Source organism: Myotis daubentonii, chromosome 13 (genome assembly GCF_963259705.1).
Source record: "Myotis daubentonii chromosome 13, mMyoDau2.1, whole genome shotgun sequence".
In the NCBI taxonomy this organism is placed as follows: Eukaryota; Metazoa; Chordata; class Mammalia; order Chiroptera; family Vespertilionidae; genus Myotis; species Myotis daubentonii.
In genome coordinates, this window is record NC_081852.1 from 62,905,035 (window position 1) to 62,930,458 (window position 25,424).

At 55.9% G+C, this 25,424-nt stretch overlaps 2 protein-coding genes and 1 long non-coding RNA gene across 3 annotated transcripts; 2 read left to right on the top strand and 1 right to left on the bottom strand.

The window, feature by feature from the left end:
* The first annotated feature begins 203 nt into the window (after positions 1 to 203).
* On the top strand, positions 204 to 2,950 carry NKX1-2 (NK1 homeobox 2). Its single transcript, XM_059661942.1, has 2 exons — positions 204 to 417; positions 2,121 to 2,950. Exons 1-2 carry the CDS (start codon positions 204 to 206, stop codon positions 2,837 to 2,839), a joined length of 933 nt encoding a protein of 310 aa, XP_059517925.1. The 3' UTR covers positions 2,840 to 2,950.
* Positions 2,951 to 9,324: 6,374 nt separating this feature from the next.
* On the bottom strand, positions 9,325 to 10,499 carry LOC132214466 (uncharacterized). Its single transcript, XR_009448294.1, has 2 exons — positions 10,466 to 10,499; positions 9,325 to 9,762 (listed from the first exon to the last, which is right to left on the bottom strand). It is a non-coding gene; the product is annotated as an uncharacterized LOC132214466 (long non-coding RNA).
* Positions 10,500 to 11,478: 979 nt separating this feature from the next.
* On the top strand, positions 11,479 to 24,463 carry OAT (ornithine aminotransferase). The gene is made up of 11 exons (XM_059661777.1): positions 11,479 to 11,591; positions 14,995 to 15,079; positions 15,884 to 16,111; positions 17,334 to 17,558; positions 17,870 to 17,965; positions 19,036 to 19,163; positions 19,970 to 20,092; positions 20,764 to 20,892; positions 21,646 to 21,759; positions 22,330 to 22,474; positions 23,693 to 24,463. Exons 3-11 carry the CDS (start codon positions 15,913 to 15,915, stop codon positions 23,851 to 23,853), a joined length of 1,320 nt encoding a protein of 439 aa, XP_059517760.1. The 5' UTR covers positions 11,479 to 11,591; positions 14,995 to 15,079; positions 15,884 to 15,912; the 3' UTR covers positions 23,854 to 24,463.
* Positions 24,464 to 25,424: the final 961 nt, after the last annotated feature.

Here is a 25,424-nt window from a genome sequence, read left to right on the forward strand (position 1 = left end):
CGGTCCAGGCTGCTGGGCGCGCGCCCTGCAGGTGGTGGGGGCCCCGGCCGCGCAAGTGCCAATCCGCGCGCAGCCCCCCGCGGCTCTTCCCGCCACGCCTTCCCGCCCCCTCCCCAGCTTCCCTCGGCCGCCCCGACCCTCCCATCGGCTGGAGACCGCGGACGAGCCACCGAAGAAGACGAGCCGGAGCGCGGCTGGCGGGCATGCTGGCCTGGCAGGACGGCGGGGCCAAGGCGGCTCCCTCCGCCCCTAAGCTCTCCTTCTCCGTCCTGGACATCCTGGACCCGCAGAAATTCACTGGCGCGGCGCTCCCGGCCCTGCGCCCTGCTCCCCGGGAAGCCAAGAAAAGTTTGGCGGAGGCCGGAGCGGGGGAGGATGCGGGCTCCGGGGACCAGGCCGGCCCGCGCGAGACCCCTGGTAAGGATGCGAGGAGGCCCCGGGCTCGGGGAGGCCCCGGCTCAGTGACGCGATGGAGAGGTGTGTGTGCGTGGGGTGGGGAGGAGGGGCGGCCGGGGACGCGGGAATGGCCCCGAGAGGCGGCTCCGCAAGGGGAAGGCGCGCGGCGAGGGGAGCCCGCCCTGGAGCTGAAGGAGGCAGGAAGCCTCCAGGGGAGGGACTGGCCCCCGGAGCCCCATCCCCGCTCACCCAGCTCTGATTTGCTCGCGGTGGAAACGAACACGCAGGGCCCACCTGGCCCGGACTCATTCCTTTATCCGGCGTTTACCGCTCCCGCCGCGTGCCAGGACCTGCTAGCGGCTGGGATAAAAGTCAGAAAAACGTCAGAACCTGCGAGGCAGCGTCGTGAGCATCGCCCCATTTTATGGATGGGGAGCTGAGGTTCACCAGGCCTCGAGGTCCTAGTGAGGATGGCGGCCAGGTTTACCACCTGGTGCCCACTGCCAACCACCCAGAGAGCCTGCAGACCCCGCTGCCCCCCACCCCACGCTCACAGTGGGCGGTGGGATGATGGGGGGCTTTTAGTCTTTTCTCCCCCCCCCCCCTTATTTAAGAGAGAGTGGAAGGGAAGGAGAGAGACACAAACACATGATTGGTTGCCTCCCGCACGTCAGGGCCGGCTATGGAGCCTGCAACCGAGGTACCTGCCCTTGACTGGAATCAAACCCGAGACCCTTTAGTCCGCCGGCTGACGCTCTGTCCACTGAGCCACACTGGCCAGGGCTCCAAACCCCTTGGGCTTGCGCCTAACCTGGTGGACACCTGATGAGGGTCCAGGACGGACACCTGATGAGGGTCCAGGACGTGTGTGTCTGGAAGGAAGGACAAAGGGCCCCAGGACCCTCTGGGTGGGTGGGTGGGGGTTGGGGAGTGGGCGCGAGGCTCCCTGGAGAGACGCCATGGGTCAGAGGCGCAGGCTGGGGGTGGGGTGGGGGGAGCTGGATGCGCGCATCCTCCCGGTCCCCCTCCCCAAGTTGGGCGCTGATTGTCTGGGGCTCAGGGCGCCTCTGGTGGCCGCGCTGGGGCCGGGCGGTCAGCCTGGTAATTGTCAGGATCGCCCCTCCGAGGGGTGCGCTCCCCGCCCGCCCCCCCATGATCGATATTCTATTACTGGCCTCCGCGTATCTCCTGCCTACAGCTTGCAGGTACCGGCTTCCAACCCCCTTCCCCTGTCTGATCCTAATATTGCTCGATTAAAACTTACCTTTAATAGATGACATCTATCGATCCACCCCGCACAAATCTGAAACTCTATTAGCTGCGGAGAGAGGCGATGGGAAGGGCTTTCTCCGGAAGGAGGGGCCTAAGGGCGGCTGTTTTAATTGCCAGGAGTTCCAGGCCGAAACAGCTCCGAAGGACGGGGACGCGGCCCAAACGCTCTGGGCGTCCCAACGTCTTAATGTGCAGTGACCCCCCCGCCCCCAGGTTGTCCAATAAGGTCATTTTTTCTTAATGCGGGGTGTCATTCCTTCAAGATACCCGTCGTGGACGCTTACTGCGTCACAGAGTGAAAGGCAAGGGGTACTGCACCCCTAAACTGCGACTCCGAGGAGGGCCGGCTAAGATGAGCTGGGATGGGTTGGGGACCCCAAGGAGGTCTGGGGGTCCGGACCGGCCGGCCGGACGCGGCTCCGGGCTTCGGTAACCGCCCCCTGCTCCCCTAGATGCTGAGGACCCGGGCGCGGAGGCGGCGTCGCCCCTGGAGTGTTCGGAGGACGCGGAGGAGGAGGAGGAGGACCCCGAGGATGCCGGCGGGCGGCGGCGGGACCGGGCAGCGCGCCTGCAGGCGGGCCCGCCGAGCTCCCCGGAGGCGCGGACCGCGGCGTTGGCGGCCGGGGAGGGCGGCGCGGGCGGCCAGGCGGGCTCCCCGGGCTCCCCGGGCTCCCCGCGGCCGCGGCGCCGACGCACGGAGCCCAGCTGCGCCCGGCCGAGGCGCGCGCGCACCGCCTTCACCTACGAGCAGCTGGTGGCCCTGGAGAGCAAGTTCCGCGCCACGCGCTACCTGTCGGTGTGCGAGCGCCTGAACCTGGCGCTGTCGCTCAGCCTCACGGAGACGCAGGTCAAAATCTGGTTCCAGAACCGCAGGACCAAGTGGAAGAAGCAGAACCCCGGCGCCGACGGCGCGGCGCAGGCGGGGGGCGGCGCGGCCCAGGCCGGGGCTCCCGGGGCGGCAGCGGGGAGCAGCGGCGGCTCGGGGGGCAGCCCGGGTCCCCCAGGCCCAGGCGCGCCGCCCTTCCAGACTTTTCCCTCCTACTCCGCGGCCAACGTGCTCTTCCCCGCCGCCGCCTCCTTCCCGCTGACGGCCGTCGCCGCCGCCGGGGGCCCCTTTGCGCCCTTCCTCGGGCCCCCCTACCTGACCCCTTTCTACGCCCCTCATCTGTGAGCTCGCAGCCCCGCGGGCCGCCGCTTCACGGGTCTCTCGAGTGAGTGGCGTCGCCGAGAGGCCCCCGCTCCGCCGCGGGGCACCGAGGCGCAGGGGCGCCCCTCCCGGTGCGCGGGTGTCTGCGCGCCCTTCTCCGCCTGTGGCTGGAGGCGCCGCCAGGGCGCGGGGAGAGGCCGCTCCCAGCCGCGCGGGTGGGCGGCGCTGACCCCCGGAATCCACGGAGTCCGCGGGGTTAGCAGCGTCCTCAGATGTCCCGTGTGTGGACCCGGCTCTCCTGTTCCGTCAGGCCTCCTCCGTCCCAGGGTTCCTCTGGGGGGTCTGGGTGCTGGGCGCCGGGGATGCGGGCGCGAGGGAGCCGCGACCCTAGATGCTGCGGACACCGGGACCCGGGACGGCGTCCTCACGGATGTTAGTTCACCCGCAGGGTAAGGCGCTCCCCGTTTCGTAGCTGACTGCTCCCCTGTTCACACTGGGGCGCTGGCCCAAACCTGGGGGCTTCTCCCCGGGACCCTCCAAAGCTGGGGGAGCTGCGTCCCTACGCGCGCACCGCGCTGGGAAACGGACGCTTTTTTCAAAGCGTAAAACCCACCGTGTTTAGACCTTCCTTTAGGATCCGGAATTGAGCACAATTCTTGTTCCAAACAGACTCTCCATGGAGGCTGGTGAACATGCACAAGGGTGTCCAGGGCGTCAATGAAACGCTTCCCGGGTGCGTGGAGCTCCTGGGAACGCACGCATATCCCTAAGGGATCCACTGCAGGCGCTTAACCAGGGCCGCCACCCCAGCTGCTGCTGCTGTCACCTGCCCACACGGCTCATTCCTCCGAGACAGAGACGTTGGCTCGCCAGCGTCGTTTGGAATTCTCTGCCTCTGGTTTTCTGTGTGGTGTGGTCTGTAGCCAGCCCATAGCTCAGAAACCCAGACGCCCCCCAGCAACGACGTCATGTATGTTTCATTCTCACCTTTGTTTGATGGAGGCCCACTGACATCGACAGGAATACCACCTTTTACTATAAAGTAAAAGCACACTGTTGGTAATATGAACTATTGCCATCTTTTTTTTTTAATTTCAGAGAGGAAGGGAGAGGGAGAGAGACACACACATCAATGATGAGAGAGAATCATTGATGGGCTGCCTTCTGCTCACCCCCTACTGGGGATTGAGGCTGTAACCCGGGCATATGCCCTGACCAGTAATTAAACAGTGACCTCCTGGTTCATAGGTCGATGCTCAACCCCTGAGCCACGCTGGCCTGGCACTATTGTCATCTTGAAATATCAAGTTGTATTATGATCAGGAACGATAGAAAATACCCGTCCTTTCTCGAAGATTAAGTGAAGATTTCATGTTTATGTGATCCTACGAGATGTGAAATCATCTATTATTTAATTATGTAAGATTCACTGCTTAGACTCTTCCCCTTCGATTCTAAGGAAGAAAAGTGTCCCCAACAGTGCATGGTACCTTCTAAAAGACAGTAGGGCGGATGAGATAAAAAAAAAAAAAATGCAGGTACTGTAGTAGGGCGGCTATTATCTTACTCATTTTCACACGCTCAGCACTCCTTCAGAACTATTCACCGGTTCCTCAAAAGTCACGTTCCGTGGTCCAGGCAGCCCAGGGGACAGAGGCCAGACCGGAACAAGGAGCTGCGTTTCCCTAAGCTGTGGGGCGTTGTCGTCGCTCTCAGGGGCCAGGACCACAGACTCCGGGTAGAGAGAGGGCCGGGCGGCCGGGGAGGCTCGCTGCTTGTGGGCGAACGTGGGTGCTGTCATTCGGGCTTTCCCAGCATCTACACTTTCTAGCAGAGCAATGCCCCAGGTGTGACCGTGCTTGCGCTGCGGGCCTTAGACTCGGCCTATGATGTGTGTGTCTAACAAATGCCTTTGTAAGGGTTCCCCGGGACTGCTTCTTGCTGTCCATGAGCAAAGCGTTGACTGACTGTGATGATCAGACGTTGTCTCTCTGTACCCCTCCCCCTCAGGGTGGCATTCACAAACAGAGGGGACTTCGACCCGAACGGCTTCCTCACGCCATCCGTTTCAGACCATGGCTAGACACACACACAGCAGCTACACTCCCAGGCAGTATATGCAAGCACACACGTAGGGTCGTTTCCTAGCACAAGCGAAGCGGCTTTACAGAATTGTTATTAGTGGCTGCGAATTAAATCAACACCTGCTTTCCAGATTTCCAGGGCATTCTGCACTCCTAGACCTACTCTACAGGTTCCTCAGAGTCCGTAAGGAGCCTGATCCGTCGCTCGGTTGGTTAGAGTGTTGTTCCAATGTGCTAAGCTTGCAGGATCCATCCCTGCAGGGCACATACAAGAATCGATGAATTCATGAATAAGTGGGACAAATCAATTTCTCTCTCTCTGTCTCTCTTCCTCAGTCTAATCCAGGGGTCCTCAAACTACGGCCCGCAGGCCACATGCAAATACAAATATTGTATTTGTTCCCATCTTGTTTTTTTACTTCAAAATAAGATATGCGCAGTGTGCATAGGAATTTGTTCATAGTTTTTTTTTTAAACTATAGTCCGGCCCTCCAACGGTCTGAGGGACAGTGAACTGGCCCCCTGTTTAAAAAGTTTGAGGACCCCTGCTCTAATCAATGCATCATTTTTTTTCTTGGTTAATCCTCACTCAAGATTATTTTTCCATTGATTTTTAGGGAGAGTGGAAGAGAGAGAGAGAAAGACAGAGAGAAACATCGATGTAAGAGAAACATTGATTGGTTGCCTTCTGCAAGAGCCCTGACCAGGGTTTGGGCTGGGGAGGAGCCTGCAACCAAGGTACCTGCCCTCGACTGGAATCAAACCTGGGACCCTTTGGTCAGCAGGCCAATGCTCTATCCACTGAGCCAAACTGGCCAGGGCTAATCAATCAATAATTTTAAAGACACACACACACACACACACACACACACACACACATAATTCCACCTTAAGGCCAGTTGAAAGGAAGCATCTAACAGTCTAAGAAGTGGGAAGACACAGACTTCGGGAAAGAGAAGCAGAAAGCAGCCCGCCTCCCTCCCCCCGCCCCACCCCCCAAGAGGGAGGAAACCCAGAGCCTGCTGTGGGGACCAGGAGAGCAAGCGGCCAGCACAGAGATTGGCGACCTGTTCCTCCCGCTGACTGGAAGGCACCGGCAGTCCCGCATTGTGGTTTCACTGTCCACTTCCTGATGGTGATGACATTGCTGCTTCTCCATATGCCCACTGGCCACTTCTGTCTCTGTCTTCCTTAAGTGTTTCGCCAGATCTTCTGCCCTCAGGTTACCCCTCCTTTACTGGTAGGTAAACTGAGTCCTAGGGACATTACCTAAGAGACAGACTCAGTGAGGCCGGGACGCGCCCAGGGTCACGCAGCTAAGAATAGACCAGAGCCGGAGCCGTGGGCCTGGTAACTCCAGAGTGATTGAAAGTGTACATGGGGCTGCCAATCATGTGAAATATTTGATTAAAATCTTTAAAAACGATCTGAGAGCTGTTTGGGCCTTTTGTAATTCCCTGTAAATAATTCCACCCTGGAAATAAAGGAGATTCTATAGCGCCTCCCGCTCCCCTCGCCCCCTGCCCAAAGTGAGTCCCTATTCTGTGCCAACACTGTTTTGGGTGATGGGAGTTTATTTGTTGATTTATTTATTTCTGTTAAAATTTGTATTGATTTGAGAAGGAGGGAGACAACAATTGCAGGGAAGCAGATTCTCAAAAGACTGAGAAACTGCTCCAGAGAAGGGCAGTTGTACCTTAGAATCAAAGGAGGCATCAGGGGGCTCCATGAAATCCACTGGTGGTAGACTAGGGAGGCGGGAGGAAGCAAGCGGGAAACCTCTGGGATTGGCTAACGAGTAAAATGATAGACACGTGCTTCCTTCACATTGGTGGGTGCAGGAGAGCTAACATTTGCAGCACAAGGAGATGGTATTCCGGAGACCAGATGACAGTGAGGGGCTCCGTGGTCGCTGCTCTGGGGGGCGGTTGTGCCCTGAGGAGTCTGGGAAAGGAGACTGCTCCGACCTTCCAAAGGTTTGTTAGCTCAGGTGCAAAAAGACAACAGGTGGCTCAGTTCTGGTCAAGGTTGACCTCTGGCAAGGAAGGTGCCGGCCTCGGACAGGACCACCTGCCATGACGCGCTTTTAGTTAAGGCTCCATTTCAGCCCGGCCTCGGTGGGGACGTCAGCTCTGAGTTTGTAAGGCCGCCGCACAGGCCTCCCCTGAGCTTGTCAGGCTTCGTGTGTGGCCCCTTCTTCATCCACAAAACTTGACTGAGTTGGAAATGATGTGGAAGGAAATGCCACATGGGTGGCTCCCAGCTCTGCGTTGCCGTGGAGGCATGTGTTTGCTTTCCCGCCCGCAGATGGAGGGAATCAATAGGAATCAACTCCTCAGGGGACAGCGATGCCCCGATGCCCCGCCGTGGCCGGCGGCTCTGGGCTTCCTCATGTCTAACCCTCTGTCTCCCTCCGCACGGGCTCCGGGCAGAGACCAGCCCAGGCCCCGCTCCGCACACTGACCGACCAGCTTCCCTCTCCTGCAGCCCTGCCTGAGACGGCCTGACATGGAACATGTAGGCCAGTCTTCTGACCCAGCAATGGCACTGCTAGGACTTTAACCTACAGCTATGCCTTCGTGAAGGGTCGCAGACAAGGTTATCTGTGGAGACACTGCTCAGCAAGACTGGAACCAGCCCAGCTGTCTGCAACACGGGGCTGTTAAGGCGGCTGTAAACAGAAGGCAGAGGGCCTGGGAGAGCGCCGGGCGCGGCAGCGGCAGGTGCAGAGCCCGCAGGACCTGCAGGTGCGGGGTAGCGAGCGGGAGGAGACCGGCGCGTTGGTGCTGGCTTCTGTTTGCACGGACACGCAGGAAGCCAACACACAGGGCTGTCCACGTGGGCGTGGCTGGGAGGCGTGGGCTGGAGGAAGTCTTCTCGGGTGGGCTTTTTAATCTGCCTTGATTAGAAAATGAAACCGCTGCACTAACTGTTTACAAAACAACGAGAAGTTGCTGGGGGGAGAAAATGTCAGAGAAGACATCTTCTGTCTTCTCCGCCTCACCCCGTCACATAGAAACAGAATTTCCGGAGGATGAGGCCCAGAAATCAGGATTTTAAGAAGATTCCCAGGTGATTCTAATGTGCAGCCAAGGTTGAGAACCACTGCTCTAGATTGAAACGGATTCGGACTCAGAAACAAGTCAGTTAGTTTAATCAATGCAACACATCACACCTGAGGTGGCAGGGAAGCGTGTAATTTCTCAGCCCGAATTTAAGGATTGAATTAATGGTTATTACTCAGATCCTTCTGGGAGAGAATCTGTGTCAAAAGGAAAGAGAAAGCCCGGATACCTCTGTTGAGGGTGTCACAGCCACGCATGCAGAGCGCCGTGACTGAACCCCGGGGCTGGCACTGTTTGCTGTCTGTGTCTCGACGGTCCGAAATGCTGAGCTACTCGTGGCAACATTCTGAGCAAACTAAACCTTTCATGTCTTCAACAAAGGTGAAATGATGTGTGATGCCATATTCTCTCTATTTAATAGCATTTAATTTTGAAGTTAAAAAACACCTTAAAGCCCTACTTATTTAAGTCAACAATTTTAGGAGAAAACTTTTAATTATTTTACATTAATTATTATTTTTTACGATAGTTCAACAAAAAAAGAGTCAGAATTCAAGTTCGCCAAAGAAAAGTAACCAACGTTATCCAACTCCGGGTTAGCCTTCAGGCAATCAATAAAACATCCTTGCGAAATACACTGGGCTTCCAAGTACCTGGATAGATAAGGGTGTGAATATTCAACTAGTATTTGAGGTTTCTCTTATTTTATTTTGAAGTCAATGAGCAATGTAAATGTTTTCCAAGTAAATGTTGCTATTGACTCACTACTTAACTTTGTGTCAAAAAATGTTTACTTCCACCCATTTTTTTGTTCCTAGTTGACGTTCTTTCTGCTGATTAAATATCCCAAGCAGGGAGCATGATGGGTAGACCACCTGGCTTCTCGGCCACCCTATGTCCTATTTCGTAAGACTGGCTGGGGCCCTTCGCCTGGGACCTTGGATTTCCCTATCGTAAAAAGTGTGAGGTTAGGTCGTTAAAGCTTTTCAGCTTTAAAATCGATTATGCACTCGAATCTGTAAGTCACCTGTTCAAAATAACATAGTTATTGTGGTTCCATATCAAGAACTAGCTGACTTTTCAGCTCCACAGCCAAGTCCCTTTGTAATCACTTGCTATTGAGTTGACTTCAATAGACTTCACCCCTAGCTGTGTGAGCCTCACAGGTCAGGCTGGCCGCCATCCCTCTGCTGGTATTTCCTGTTCTCTCCCTACTCAGCCTTCTGGGCACACAGCGGCTCCGTCCGAGGCCCTCTCAGAGGCGCCCCTCTGGACGCAGCTCTGTTGTAGAGCTCAGGCCCCATGCTAAGAACTGGCCACCTCTCTCTCTAAAAGAAATCAATGAAAACATTTTTTAAAAAAAAAGAATTCTTTCCTTTTAAATGTAGCGGCTGCTTCTTCCCAGGTCAGAGGTGCAGGTTTGCGTGCACACCCGTTGCAGGTGCGTTTCCCGACGTCCCCTCCTTGCTAGGGGCCCGTACGCTCTCGCCTGGTGTGAAACCGTTGCAGCTTCGGGCACTGGGCACTCAGGGGTCATGTGCTGACGGGACTGAGGAAGCTGATTTAGGTGGGATGTGTGCCGCGGGGTCAGTCTCTCTCTTTCAGCTGCATGGCTCCCGGGTGGTTGGATATTGGGAGCTGTGAATCGTTTTAGGGGCTCGAAACCGTTGCCATGTACGCTCTGTCCTTCCCCGTGTCCAGGCTGCACAAGTAAAGCACCCGCCAATGGAGCCGTTCATTCTGCTTCTTGGCTGAAAACAAGCTGCTTTTAAGTCCACGTCTCCAAGGCCGAGTTAGGCTGAAAACGAACGGTTAGGAGAGAAGCTATAAAATATTACCATGCTCTCTGTACCTATTGCATTTTTCCGATAAGAAAGAAGAGATAAAACCCAGACATTCTCAGCAGTTTCTTGCCTACGGAGGCACTTTTGTGAAAGAGTCCCTTATCTGTGCGTCCCCGAGCGTCCCAGCCTGTGCCACTCACACGTTGGCTGGCCGGCCCCTGGCGTGAACTCATAGCCTGGGCCCCTGGCCTTGTAATCATTCTAAGAGCTGGGCTTGGCTCACACACCTGCCCAGGTTGGAAGAGCAGAAACGTGGGGAGATGATTTCTCTCTGTCCCCTGGGGCAGAACCAGCTAACTTCCAGTAATTAATCACACTGTTTAGGGTAGTGGAGGGAGAGGGAAAAAAAGAAAGGAAAAGAAAAGAAAAAGGCACAGGCCTGCTCTCAGGGAGTTCCAGTGTCCCCAACAGCGGGAGTAAGTGACCTTCGTCTAGGGCAGGTGGGGCCCAGGAGGACAATCCCTTTTGGGGTCTTGCTCTGGGCAGCTGCAAACCTGGGCCCTGCCTCTGTGCCTGCACCGTTTTCCGGCCCCTGCCCTGCAGCTGTGACTTTCCTCCCTGCTCAGCGGCTTGTGTATGTCCAATGTCTGCCATGTGCCCTCCTGCCCCATCTTCTCCCTGCCCTTCCCCGCCCTGTCTGTGTCCCCGCAGGCTCACCCGCAAGGACTGCCTTCCAGGGCTGACACCGGGCCGCTCAGGCTTCCGGGCAGCTCAGCCTGGGACCACCCTGGCTGGAGAGGAGGGGTTGGAATCTTGATCCCGGGGGGTCACCCGTGGCTGTTGCCCAGGCAGGTGTGGGTTCTGGAAACCTCTCCCTTTAGGCCTGGGACTGACAAAGGCCCCCCAGGTGCACTGGCCCAGCTCATGTCACTCCCTGGTTGACCTGTCCCCAGCGAATGATGAACAAGCAGACCTCAAGGTTACAATTGGGAGCTGCTACCTGTTCCCGCTGGGAGCTGGACTGATCACGTGGGCCTAATGGACCGCGGTGCCCAGTTGGGTCCTCTGTCCCTGATCACGTGGGCCTAGTGGACCGCGGTGCCCAGTTGGGTCTCTGTTCCTGCCTGCGGCTGCGCCTGGAGACACGCGGCCGCACACAGGGCAGGGCGGACCCTCCCCTTTGGGACAACCTGCGTAGGTGGCTGGCCCTCTCCCGTCTGTTACCCAACATCCCGCAGAGAGAGACAACATGATGTCCAGTCCCTTCCTAGTTTCGCATGAGATTGAGCTCCGAGTTTTGTAACAGGTGTGGAGGGCGCCGCAGATGAACCGACGGAGCATTGCAACCCTTTAGGTCACCTACGCAGCGATGGGGCGGCGGGGTTCTCCGGCCGCCGCGGTGGCTGCTGGGAGTGGGTGCAGAGCCACAGCCACGGGGGTCCAGGGCGAGGGGGCCGCAGCCGCGTCTGGGTGGGGCTGACGTTGGCGCCGTGAGGCCCGGCGAGGCCAGGGACCGGGCGCACAGTCGCGGGGTCCGCAGGGCCGGGGCCGAGGGAGAGGCACCGCCAGCGGGCGCGGGGTGCGGGGTGCGGGGCGCGGGAGCCCGGGAGACGCTAGTGCGGCTCCAACCCGCGCTTCCAGGCCGGGTCCGCGGCGCGCGCTCGCGGGGCGGGCGGGGCTACGGGGCCCACGGCGATTGGTGCTCAGCCCTCCACGTCAGCCAATGGGAAGCGAGGGCGTCCCGGGGGCGGGGCGGACGTTGCACCTTAAAGTCCGTGACGCGCCACGCCGAGCGTTGCCGCCGAGACGTAGCCGCTGGTTCCGGAGCCGGAGGCGCCGCCAGGTATCCGCGCGGGCGGGGGGCCGGGGGCGGCGGGTCTGGGTCCCCGCGGCGGCGGGCGAGGCCGAGGGGCGCGGGCGGCCCCAGGCCAGGTCCTGGGGAGCGGAGGGCGCGCTGGGCCTCCGCGGGCGGCAGGCTCCGCCTCTGCACCCGGCGCGGCGTCACGGGCCTGGCGGCCGCGGGCGAGGGGAAGGCCGGAGGCGGGGAGGCTGTGGATGTGGCACCTTCGCCTTCCAGGGCGGGCGGAGCCGGCGGCACCGAGCCCCGACGTGTCTGCGCGCCCGGGTTCCCGGAAAGGAGGCGTTGGGGCGCCGCGGGCACCCTGGGCTCCGGAGGTCGGCCTGGGAATGCGTCTGGACGCGGCGGGGAAGTGCTGGTCGCCGTGGCTTTCGTTGCGGGCGCCCTCGCCCTCCCTCCACCTTTGTGGGGATCAGACCCAGCGGGAGTGGAGGCGCCTGCAGGTGGGCTGGGTGGGCCGGTGCCCACAGGGTTCCACTGAGGCCGCCTTCCCTGGCCCTTCCCCGCCGCGCCGGGCGACCTGCCCTCCCCGCCTTCCTCCGGCATCGCCGACCATCGTGGGGTTCTGTTTACCTGTTGGGTAAGTGTGGTAAGTTAGGGGGTTAAGAAGGAGTGACTTTGGGGCGAAGTGGCTTTAGTTTGAGACCCTCCTCCCCTCCAGGCTCTGCAGGCGCGGGGGGGGGGGGGGGGGGCGGGCTCCTTATCTTATCCGCTGGGAGTGACCGTTAGAAGGGAATGAAAGACTTCCTTCACCGAACCCCCAGGCCCTGCCGAGAAGCCAGTGCCTGACCATGAACAAGATCCAAGTGTTTTTGGTGAAAAACAAGACTTCAATAAAAAAAGTTTCTTGTTTGGGGTTTACCGTTTTTCATGATGTTTGAGATGAATGATAGGCATCCTCTACCCTCCAAAACCCAGTGATCTTTAAATAAAAATTCTTAATAAGGCATTTCCCCCTCAAAGAGGCTGGCTTATTTGTATTTCCCCCATACTTTGCCTTTTTTACAGCTACTTGTGTGCACAAACCCTTGACTGAGTTCGTGAGGATGGGCTGAATCTCATACATTAAAAAAAAATACATATATTTTTTTTATTGATTTTTTTTTAGAGCGGTAGGCAGAGATAGAAACGTCCATGAGAAACATCATGGATCAGCTGCCTCCTGCACGCCCCCTACTGGGGATCCAGTGAGCAACCCGGGCCTGTGCCTGGGCATTGAACCTGTGACCTCGAGGTTCCTGGGCCCACACTCCACCACTGAGCCACACAGGCTGGCTGGATCCCATCCACTCGGGGCGGTGATGAAGGGCTGGGTTGGGGGTGTGTGGAGGGAGTGTCTGCCTGAGCCAGTCTTTTCCAATAGTTTCTGCTTCGGCTGCTGGCCAGTGACGCACTTGAGTTGAACGGCCGCCAGATTATGTAAAAACCCAGCACTCCCACTGGCAGAGCTGGAGAAGGACTGTGTTTGTTGTGAATGGTCACCTCAAGAAAAGTAAATATTTGACAAGTAGAGTCAACCAAATTTATTCAAGTGGGATATTTTAAGGGTTTTTTTTTTTTTTGAATTTACACTGTTTTTTTCCTGAGTGAATTTTAAAAAATACTTCCTAGTGTATGCTACATTAACTTCAAAATGCTGCCTTTAATGGAAGTTCTATTTTAGGTATGTCCTAATGTGAATAGGATGGATTAGACAGGAGAGAGTAATTTAGTAGCTTGAAGAAGGTTTTGTTAATTATGTGGATTGCTGAAAACATTCGATGTTAACATTTTTGCTGTCAAGAGCAATTTTTTCTCTCTTCTTCAGGACCTGAGTGTGGTTAAATGCAGGACAATAGCCTGGCATGTTCACATGTATACACATGAAGGTCCTTAAAGCTAATGGAGTGAATTTAAAAAAGAAATATATATATATATTAATAAAAATATTTTTTTAGAGAGAGGAAGGGAAAGGGGGAGAGGGAGACGGAGAAAGGCATGGATCAGCTGCCTCCTGCACGCTCCCAGGGATCCAGCCGGCAGCTCCAGCGCGTGCCCTGCCCGGACCGAACTGGTGACCTCTCAGTGCATAGGATGACACCCAGCCAACTGAGCCACACCTGCCAGGGCTGAAGTGAACTCTTTAAATTTTATTTTTTTGTCTTTTTTTTTTTTTTAAGTGAACTCTTGATGGAAAGAGTAGGATGCTAGCCTCCCCTTAGAGCTGCCCCAGCGTGCTCAGGGATGGCTTAGTCCCGTGGTCGGCAAACTGCGGCTCACGAGCCACATGCGGCTCTTTGGCCCCTTGAGTGTGGCTCTTCCTAAGCCTTAGGAGTGCCCTAATTAAGTTAATAACAATGTACCTACGTATATAGTTTAAGTTTAAAAAATTTGGCTCTCAAAAGAAATTTCCATCGTCGTCCTGTTGATATGTGGCTCTGTTGGTAATGAGTTTGCCGACCGCTGGCCTAGTCTCTTCAGGGCCGATCTCGCTTCCTGCTGCTGCCCGCACCCCTCGGGAGCCCTAGGTCTGTGTGTACTGGGACTGACAGTTATATTTTGTGTCACTGTTTTTGTTGTTGATACACCATTTGACAGACAATGCTCACGGAATGCCCAAACCAGGCTGCTGCTGGGGCTGCAGAGAGAATGTTCGGCAAGGTTATTGTCCTTTTAAGGAGCCTCGTAGGATTCTGTCGAGGGGGCAGCGGGCAGGGCCTGTGACAGAAGTTTGTGCAAGGCGACCTGGGAGTCTCCAGGAGGGTTTAGGTGGTGAGTTCTGTGGAGGAGGGTGAAAAAACTCATCTGGGTAGTATTTCTGCGTAGATAAAACTAGTGGTTATCTCCAAAGAATGGAATTGCTGGTAATTGTGTTTCTAATTTTTTAATCAGTAGAAACATCTTACTCTTATTTAAAAAAAAAAAATCTCTAGTTTAAAAATAGAAGCCAAGGCACTGTTGATACTTACATTGTGGAAGTTGTGCTGGGTTTGGCACTTGGTCGTTATCTCATTTAATCCTCAGCCATGACCTGAGGCTTCAGCCTCCTTCTACCCATGAGGACAGGGAAGGCCGCAGGCTCTCTACAGGGCTTCCTGGAAGAGGAGATTATTGATGCTATTTTAAGTCCATCTCAATTCTGTTACAATGTTTTTTAAAAAAATATATTTTTATTGATTTTAGAGAGAGAGAGAACGATGGTGAGAGGGAAACTTTGATCCAGCTGCTTCCTGCACGCCCCCTACTGGGGATGCCGCCCACAGCTGGTTTCCGTGCCCTGAGTGGGAAAGGATCTGGTGACCTGTGGGTGCATGGGACGTGCTCAGCCACCTGAGCCACCGGCGGAGCAGGCTAATATAAGGGGGGATCTTCTCCTCAGTCACGCTTACAATTCTGCTTTTTATTTCAGGGATTATTGGGCCCAGCAGACCGTCCCTGGATCCAGGGTTAACAATCTGCATTTCTGTCTGAACCGCGGGAAGAAAGGGTAGCTGGTGAGTGTGGCGGCTGATTCCTGACCTCGCTGGGTTACGGGGTGTGCCCGGTGAGAGGGGAGTGAGTCAGGGTCCACGCGCAAGTTTTGCTAATTTGGCCGCTCACTGAGGGCTGGACGGTCGTGCCCCCACATAAGCGCCTCTGAAAGGCTGCTCAGCCTGCGAGGCCGGCACCAACCCTTTCGTCTGCTGGTGCTTCCACGTGGCTGACCCTGCAGAGTGGTTTCTTGTCCCTGATGTCCTCTCAGCACCGACGACTTAAAGCGGGTGCGTGTTTATCACAGGACTGCCAGGCGGCTCAGAGGGCGTGATTGAGCAGTACCGGCCCGCGTTGTTTCTCTCACTCTTCGCACTCCAGCCCGTAGCACAGTGTGTCCATCCCACCCCTGGCGCTTGTCAGGTGTGACTCAATATTTATATCCTGCTCCCTTGTTTACCTTCAGGCTTCCCGCCACTGAGTTTTAGAGAGAGTAGAAGGGAGGGAGTATGGTGGGGTGGGGGGTGGGGGGTGGGGAGGGGGGAGAGAGAGAAACATCGATGTGAGAGAGACACATGGATCAGTTGCCCCCCGCACACTCCTTGACCGGCCGGGGATGGAACCTGCCACCCAGGTATGTGCCCTTGACTGGGAATCCCAACCTCGAGCCTTTGGTGCGCAGGCCAGCGCTCTAACCATTGAGCCACGGCCAGGGCTCGCTCACTTCTTGGTTTCTCGGTAGACTGGCAGATGCTCAGTAACACTTGGTGAGTCAGCACACCCGACTCGGGGAGACTCTTATCTCGTGCCTTCTCTTCCTTCGGCAGGTCGGTGGGATTCCTGCTCCACGGACACAATGCTTTCCAAGCTAGCTCGTCTGCAGACGGTGGCGGGGCTTTGTCGGGGCGCCCACACGTCAGTGGCTTCTGCTACATCCGTGGCGACTAAGAAGACGGTCCAAGGCCCTCTATCCTCTGATTACGTTTTTGAACGGGAATCCAAGTATGGCGCTCACAACTACCACCCCTTACCGGTCGCCCTGGAGAGAGGGAAAGGCACGTTTCGAATTCATCCAGAATCGCTCCTTTTTCGCTGTGAAACCTTGTGTAGAAATTGCTCTTACATTTTCTCAGTGTGCATCTTCCCAGAGCCCTTTACCTTGTCGATTGCAGATGAGGTTAAAGGTTCATCGGGCGTCTCAGCTCGCTGGGCTAGGTGCTGTGGGACACAAGATGAACTCGGTCGCCTTTGTGGGCTGCGCTGCCAGCAGAAGGGAGGGTACTCAGTAAAGCCCTGGGACGGCTGCCGCTGTCCCTTTCCCTCGTCGCTGGGCATGAGTTCACACTTACTGGGAGGAAAGTTGCCACAGCCGGGGAGAATTTTCTGCTGCCAGGCTTTCTGTCACCGCTGCCCTCCCCGCAGGTACCTGGGACTTCTGGTCTCTCCGTCCTTGCCAACACTGGCTCCCCGTTTTACAAAATTACAACCATCTCACTGGTGTGAAATACTCCTGTTGTGCTTGCTTAAAAAATACGTTTTTATTGATTGTTAGAGGGAGAGGGAGAGAGATAGAAACATCAGTGATGAGAGAATCATCGACTGGCTGCCTCCTGCACGCTCCCTACTGGGGATTGAGCCCGCAACCCCAGCAGGTGCCGTGACTGGGAATCGAACCAGCGACCTCCTGGTTCATGGGCTGATGCTCAACCCCTGAGCCCGCCGGCCGGGCCGCTGCTGTGGTTTGGTCCCGCTTCTCTAGCGATTTCGAAGTTGAGCACCTGTCATGAGCTCTTGGTCACTTGCGTGTGTGTCTGTCGTTGACTCTGGAGAAATGTCCAGGTTCCCTGCCCATGTTTTCATTGGGTTGTATGTCTTTTTGTTGAGTTATAAGCGTGCTGGGTACTAGCTCCTCGTAAGAGAAATGATTTGGAAATACTTTCCCCATCCTGTTGGTACAGTCAGCTAATCAAGACTGTTTATGTTATCTTCCGCCTTGAAATTCTCACTTTAAGCTGCAAGCTCCCGTTTTGTAGGAGTAAAGCGTTGAGTTTATGAATCGTCTTTATGTTACGCTGTTCTTGTTCAATGTCAACTTGAAGCTGGACAGATAAAATAGGATTTTTTTATAAAGCAGCGTCTCTTACACTTGAACTAAACATGCCTTAGCCACAGCGCTGGCAGTTTTAATTTCCCGCCTCTGTGTGGTTTTCTAAAATCTTCTGTGTTTTATATTCTGCGCTTTGTGATCTCTCTAAAGTGACGTCCCTGTCACCTTAGGCATCTACCTGTGGGATGTGGAAGGCAGGAAGTACTTTGATTTCCTGAGCGCGTACAGCGCCGTCAACCAAGGGCACTGCCACCCCAAGATCGTGGACGCCCTGAAGAGCCAGGCGGAGAAGCTGACGCTGACCTCGCGCGCCTTCTACAACAACGTGCTGGGCGAGTACGAGGAGTACATCACAAAGCTCTTCAACTACCACAAGGTTCTCCCCATGAACACAGGTGAGGGCTCGTATGCTGTGAGCCAAGAGGACAGTCGTGTGTTCTGGTCATCTAGGGCAGCGGTTCTCAGCCGTCTGGCCCTTTAAATACAGCTCCTCATGCTGTGACCCAACCATACAGTTATTTTCGTTGTTACTTCGTAACTGTCATGTTGCTATTGTGATGAATCGTCATGTAAATATCTGATCTGCAGGATGGTCTTAGGCAACCCCTGTGAAAAGGTTGTTCAACCGCCAAAGGGGTCGCGACCCACAGGTTGAGAACCGCTCGCTGGTCTAAAGCATTTACTAACGGGAAGCTTTCTCCCGTAGGAGTGGAGGCCGGAGAGACCGCTTGCAAGCTCGCGCGGCGGTGGGGCTACACCGTGAAGGGCATCCCCAAGTACAAGGCCAAGATCGTGTTCGCAGGTGCGTGCCCTCCGCGTTCTGCGCTTCGCACACACACTGCTGTTTGCCATTGGACTCACTGGTGAGAGGCTGTGATGTGCTTGTTCATACAGGACAGGATACAGTGTTTGTTGACTGTTTCATAAAAATGTTCTTTTCTTGGGTTTATTTCCAAATATTTGTTCACATAAGCGATTTTTCTTTCCTAAATAACTTTCTACTCCTCTCTCCCTCGGGTGAGTGACTTATGATTGATTTCTCATCTGCGGGCTCGATCCCCTGTAGGGGGCTGCAGGAGGCAGCCAATCAATGATTCTCTCTCCTCATTGATGGTTCTCTCTCTCTCCCTCTCTCTTCCTCTTTGAAATCAATAAAAAATATAAAGTGACACATCACCATTTAAACAAAGTGGGAGACCCTCCAAGGCTCTCTCTCACTCTGCGTTGTTTTCTTCCTCCCTTGCATTTCCCCAGTGGCAGGAGCTCACGCCCGCATTGTGTGTTGCGGTGTTTCTCGCCGCTAGAGCGTGAGCCCCCCGGGGCCGGCGTGAGTCACAGTCTCCATGCTGTCTCTCTAAACCCCCAGAGCAGCCACGCAGGTGGCCCCTTTCCCTTCCCCATGAGCTGCGTGAGGGCGGGATGTCCTGTGCAGGGCAGGTGGCTGTTGCCGGGCACAGGTTCTACCAGGAAGGCACGGTGACAGTGCACCGCCTGGGGCGTGTGCCGTCCATCCTGCAGAACAGCCAGCCTGCGGCCTGGACGCCGAGAGGAAACGGAACCTCGTGGAGGCTGTTCTCACACACCGTTCCCACAGACGCGCGAGGGCTGGGAAGTCGCCGAAGGCCTCTGTGGGGTGGGGTAGTTGAGGAGAGGAGGCCTGTGGGCTGCATTGCACTGGGAGTCAGAGAAGTGCCCGCATGGCATTCCCAGGGACCCTGGTGTCCCGTGAGCCATGGGTTCCATACCAGGTTTTGTAACACGTGGAAGCTCTCAAAGCAAAGCCTTGGTTTTCAAAACTCCAACTTCCTAAGGCATTTTTGGGGGGCTGCTCTTTAAATTGGGTGATTGATGTAATCACTGTTTCTCCTCCAGCTGGAAACTTTTGGGGCAGGACTATGTGTGCCATCTCCAGCTCCACGGACCCCAGCAGCTACGACGGCTTTGGCCCCTTCATGCCGGGGTTCGAGATCATTCCCTACAACGACCTGCCTGCTCTCGAGGTACCGGCCAGCGTCCGTGCTGTCGCGCACAGTAAATGGGCTTAGACTCGGGGAGTGTGTGAGTGACACATGGACACGTGACTAAGGAAACCCGTCTCATTACGCCAGGCCAGGACTCGGACTCTCTGCGATGGTCCGTAGTGTCCAATGTGGGGACCCCGAGGTCCGGGTCTAACCGACAGCCAGCACCCGCTTTAGGTGTGTCCTGTGTGAGCGCAGCCTGGAGAGTATCCGCTTAGTTACTAGGTAAAACCACCCAGTTTCCAGCCAGCATTTTAAAATGACGAGTGGAGGACTTGTGAAATGAAAAGATGCACTGAAAATGGCTTTTAAAAAGGCCATTTTCTCTAATTTTAGTTACATTTTACAACATATTAGAAAATGTAGGATAGAATAGTTTAAAGCTGAAGTATTTGAGTTTTTGGTAATTGAATATCAAAAACGTTATAGTTTGAAGTCAGAATATAATTTAGTGCGAAAACGTAATTTGTATACTTCAGGGGTCCTCAAACTACGGCCTGCAGGCCACATGCAAATACAAATATTGTATTTGTTCCTGTTTTGTTTTTTTACTTCAAAATAAGATATGTGCAGTGTGCATAGGAATTTGTTCATAGTTTTTTTTTAAACTATAGTCCGGCCCTCCAGCGGTCTGAGGGACAGTGACCTGGCCCCCTGTTTAAAAAGTTTGAGGACCCCTGGTGTACTCACTCTCTACAGGAAAGTGTGTGTGTGCACTGTGTGATTTCCGATGTTGCAATGGGAGGAAAGGAAGTGGCTAATGCGTGCTTACATGTTGTTTGCAGCGTGCTCTTCAGGATCCAAACGTTGCTGCGTTCATGGTCGAACCCATTCAGGGCGAGGCGGGCGTCATTGTCCCCGACCCAGGCTACCTGATGGGTGTGCGCGAGCTCTGCACCAGGCACCAGGTGGGCGCCCCTGCCTCACCCCCTTTCCCACCTCCCCCTTTCTCACCTCACCTGCCTGCATCGCAGGGTTCAGCTGACGGGGGATACGTGCAGAAATTGCCTGACTTTCCCGCTAGTGGGAGACGTCCTTTCTGGAGCTTCAGAGCTCTGAGCCGCCTGCATGAGCCACTGGTACTGGCTGTGGAAACCGGCGGACCCTGGGCAGCGGAGCTGCAGCCTCCAGTCCCCCCCCCTCCACCCTCCCCCTTCCAGCACTTGCCCCCGATTCCTCCCAACCTTTGTTCTCTGTGCCAGCATTCACGTTCTCTCCGCCTCTCCCCCCAAACTAGTAAATATTTAATAGGAAGTCGATGTTTAATAAATGCTGGTCGAATAAACAAGTGAATTCATTGTTTCTAGAGATTAGTTCTATTCAGAAACCCCCCCCCCAAAGGCCTTACCTGGCGTTAGGACCGAGCAGACCGGCCTCTGGGCTTGTGTCCTGACTGGGAATGGAACCGGCAACCTTCCCGCACACAGGACAGTGCCCAGCCCACTGAGCCACACTGGCCAGGGCTCATAGCACACTGTTGACATTGCATGGCTGATGACAGCATTTTCACAGAGCTCATCTGTGTGGGGAAAAGGGAAATGAAATTGATGGTTAACGTTGGTGTGTGGTTTTCCGATAGGTGCTGTTTATTGCCGATGAGATCCAGACGGGACTGGCCAGGACTGGTCGATGGCTGGCGGTCGACCATGAAAACGTCAGGCCTGACCTCGTCCTCCTGGGCAAGGCCCTTTCCGGTGGCCTGTACCCCGTAAGTGCGCGAACCCCTCTGCTCCCTCGGCTCACGGATGCCGTGACAGCAGCCGATGGTGACGACGGTGCTGTCTCTCTGTGGTCGGGTTCACGTGGAGCCGTCGGTCCCCTAGAATCCGGTCAGCTCCATGGGCGGCCCCCAGTTAATTTAACTGCAGAACCGGCGGCCTGGGCTTGGCTCCGGCGTCGGCTTTGGATGGACATGGTGCTGCAGAAGCGACCCTGGCCCCGTGCTCCTCACGGTCAGAAACAGCGTTACCGGTTGTTGAACGCCACGACCGCGTCATGTAGAGAGGAGACGGGCCTGCTCCTGGGTGTCTGTCCCTCAGCCCGCAGTCTCTGGGTGGGAGGGCGCTAAGGCGCGCAGGGTGGTGGGAGCGCTGCTTCCTAAGCGGTGAGAGAGCGCCCCCCCCCCCCACCCTCCAGAGTGGAAAGACTCTCACTCAGTCACTGCAGAAGCAGCTGGCGTCTTGGTTCCAATGCTGCTGTTTTGTGCTGTGGACGTGTGCCAGGTGCAGGGTGATGTGTGCCAGGTGCAGGGTGACGTGTGCCAGGTGCAGGGTGACATGTGCCAGGTGCTGGGTGGCGCCGAGGGCGTGCGGGCTTGTCCCGCAGTGAAGGTGGCTGACGGGCAGTCCTGTTGCTGAAGCTCACGTCCGCTTCCCTGTGGGCTCGGGAATGCCTGTTCCCGGCGTGCAGGCCCCCGAGTGTGCGTGGGGAGCGGTTGGGCAGCCCTGATTCTCTCTCCCAGGTGTCGGCGGTGCTGTGTGACGATGAGATCATGCTGACCATCAAGCCCGGGGAGCACGGCTCCACGTACGGGGGCAACCCCCTGGGCAGCCGCGTGGCCATCGCCGCCCTCGAGGTAAAGCCTGACGCAGCCGCACGCCCAGCCCTTGGGTCGGGTCGCGGTGACCGTGAGCCGTTGGTGTCACGAGAAATGTAGGACGACGACGCGTGTCACAGCCCGGGAGCGGGGAGCTTTCGGGGCCAGGCTCAGAGTCGGCCTCTGGGCATCGCCGCCCGCAGTGCCCGGGCGGTGTCCTGTGGGCACTGGGGGGCCCTCCCGGAGCCCATCAGGCCTCTGGCTTCGTGCTCCTCGCGCTTTTAAGTGTGTATTGGAACACTCAGATTTATTACGTAAAATTATATAATCCCTAAGGTGGACTTTTTAGAGAAAAAAAATGAAACTCTATTGCAGTTAAAAAACTAAACTATGTTTAGTCCATTGGTTTATTCAACTAATAAGAAACTACGTTAGTTGTATTCAACACATTTTAACCCGTGTTTTGGCATAATATCAGGTCGGTGATGGAAGTGTGACGAAGGCCGGGTCCTGTCTGCCGCACATGTTCAGTTAGGGTTCGGCTGGGCTGGGCTGGGGAATGTCAGCCTCCGCGGAGCGGCTGACGCCACTGGGGGGATCTCCCCGCAGGTTCTGGAAGAGGAGAACCTCGCGGAGAACGCCGACCGCATGGGCGCCCTCCTGCGGAACGAGCTCATGAAGCTGCCCTCGGACATCGTGACCGCCGTGCGCGGGAAGGGGCTGCTCAACGCCATCGTCATCCGGGAAACCAAAGGTGGGGCGTGCAGGGCGGCACTGGCGCGGGCGGGCGCTCTTCCCTTTTAGTTTTCGAGAATCCTCACCCGAGGGTATTAGAGTGGGAGGGAGGTGGGAGGAGGCGGGAAAGGGAGGGAGAGACATCTGGGAGAGACGTCTCCCGGCTGCAACCCAGGGACGTGCCCTTGACCAGGTCAGACCCAGGACCCTTCGGTGCGAGGGCCGACGCTCTAGCCGCTGAGCACGCGGCCGGGCGGAAGGCTCTGTCTTCACAGGAAGAGCCAACACGGCATTTTATCTGGCGTCTGGGTTCCTCTGAGACGGCTGCCTGGCTGCCTGGTGCCCGGATCTTTTAGGCTGAGGGTCACCTGATTCATGTAACGTCGTAGAAACACAGGTCTTTCCCGTGCGAAGGCACATTGACGTCACCTGACCTGCTTTTGTGCTTTAAGACGCTGGTTATTCTGCCCTCGGCTAGTGGGGCGGTGCTGGGAGACTGGCGCTCTTTTCTGTTAGGTCTTCGTAGCGCACTTTCCCTAAGTTGCCTCTTGCCGTCCTTTCCTGTCCGCTGTGACCTCCCCGCAGAGGCTGCAGGGACGGGCGGTGGGGGACATGAGCGAGGAGGAGGATGAAGCAGCCGGCTGCCCCTGACTGCTGTTTGTCTGATAAAGCCTGCGGCCCCGGAGCTCCTGGCTGGGTTCCTTGTGATAACGCTTTCGGTGCTCTCAGCCTTGCCTGCCTTTCAGAACCACCTGGGGCTTTATAAACGGCAGCCTGAGCCTTGCCCCCACCCGCAGGCTGAGGTGGTGGGTCTGGGTCCCAGGCCTGAGCGAGGGGGGTTGATGCCAGGCTCTCGGATGATGAGCCTCGCCCACAAGCCTTTAGGGCGTGGTGGTCGCTGGGTTTGGGGCTTTGCTCATCCTGTGCCCGTTACAGTCGGTACCTCACCTCGTTCTTTCTGTGCTGGTTCCTCGTGTAATTAGTACAGCCGTCCCCGCACAGGATTTTTTTTCTTTTTCTTCATGAAAAACCAACAAGAACCATATGTCTGGTTCGGCCACTCAAGCCTAGTTCTGCGCTGGCCGACAGGTAGCTCTTTTAAGAGCAGGACCGAGCGTGCAGCCGCGCCGTCTTGCTGGAGGGGACGGGAGCCGTTTGCGGCCGCACTTGCCCAGGCACCTGCAGCGAGGGCTGAAGCCTTTCCCTCTGACCAGACGCTGTGGGCCTTTCTCCTTAGATTACGATGCTTGGAAGGTGTGCCTGCGCCTTCGAGATAATGGACTTCTGGCCAAGCCCACCCACGGCGACATCATCAGGTTCGCGCCTCCGCTGGTCATCAAGGAGGACGAGGTCCAGGAGGCCGTGGAGATCATCAACAAGACCATCCTGTCTTTCTGAGGGGCCTGCTTCCCTGGGGGCGGAGCCAGCTGGGCTGGCAGCTCGGACACATCCTCATAACAGCCCCTGTGTTGCTGCTCTCAGTGCGGGCGCATTCCACTCCCCTGTGTCTTCAATGACCTTTTTAAATATGTTCTTTTCAGTTCATACGTGCTAGAGCGGCATTTATAATCACGCAGGTGGCTGTGTAAGAGAACGTGCGGGCGGCTGTTTGATCACGTGTGTGTGCTGAGGCGAAATGCTCCCTCTGTATGTAAGGCAGCCTTTTCGGCAAGTCCCGTGTGGTTTTTACAGGTTTTTATCATTTCCTCGCTGGTGTAAATGTATTATATTTCAAAAAGTTATATGGGGTTTTACATAGAAGACTGCTTTAACCTTGTAAAGTTGAATCATAATCACTGAATTTTAGGAAGGATGAAATGGTTAAGCTTATATAAAGTACTAGGTTTAAATAAACTTTACATTAGCCAACACCAAGACGTGTCATTATTTTAAATTGAGAATTAATATTCAACATTTCCAAATTACATTTTCAGTGTTGGTATAATTTGTAAAAAATGCTCTTTCAGTTTTTCTTTAAATTTAAAATAAAGCTTATATTTAAAGTGTCCATTTTGTGGGCAGCGTGCTGTGTGCTGACCACCTGCACTCGGGTTCTGGGAGAATGTGCTCTGCTTGCTGTAACTTCCTGTCTCTAAGCAGTTCCGTTTCTGTGGTCTCTGCAAGACCAGACACTGAAAAGCGTCTCTCGTGACCCCCCGCCCCTTGCGGCCATTGCCTTTTCTGTGGGTGCGCCCACAGGGGTGCTATGACTGCGTATGGGGCACATTGGGACCAGGCCCAGCTTTTCACTCTTGAATAAAGCTGTGGCTGCTGTTCTTTGCGTCTGTGCCGCGGTTGGGTGTTTCTGTGGACAGGGTCCTCGAGGTGGGCTGCTCTGTCAGGGGGACTTGCTCCCTGCCACCCTTGGGTCCTGAGTCACCTCGGCAGCACGGAGCTCCTGGCTAAATGTGTGAGCCGGTGGTGGCAGGAGGGTCTGGGTGGGGGTTTCTGGTTGGATGTCTGCAGGTGCTAGACATTTTATAAGAGACATGACACGGAATGTCAGGTACCATTTCACAGATGAGGAAACCGAGGCTCAGAGAGAAAGAAACTTGCCTTAGGTCATTGAAACGGTAAGTAGTGAGCCGGTTTGGCATGGCTCCGTGGTTGAGCATCATCCCATGAACCAGGAGGTTAGGGTTTGGTTCCCAGTCAGGGCACATGCCGGGATTGTGGGCTGGATCCCCACTGAGAGGCGTGCAGGAGGCAGCTGGCCCGGTGAACTAGAAAGTGGTGGGGCCCTGGGCCCCAGTGGGCTGGACAAGGCTTGGGGGGGGAAAGGGGGGGCCGGAGGCAGCCCAGGGGCAGGGCTGGGGGGCTGCTCCTTTGTTTTGAACTTGGCTGAGGAGCTCGGGTGTGTAAAGCTTTCCAGTTCGGTTCTAACTTGGGGCTGGGTTCTTGATGACACCACCAGGAGCCATTCACATGAAGGATGTGACACGCGTAGGAGCCGCTAGGTCGGTTCAGGG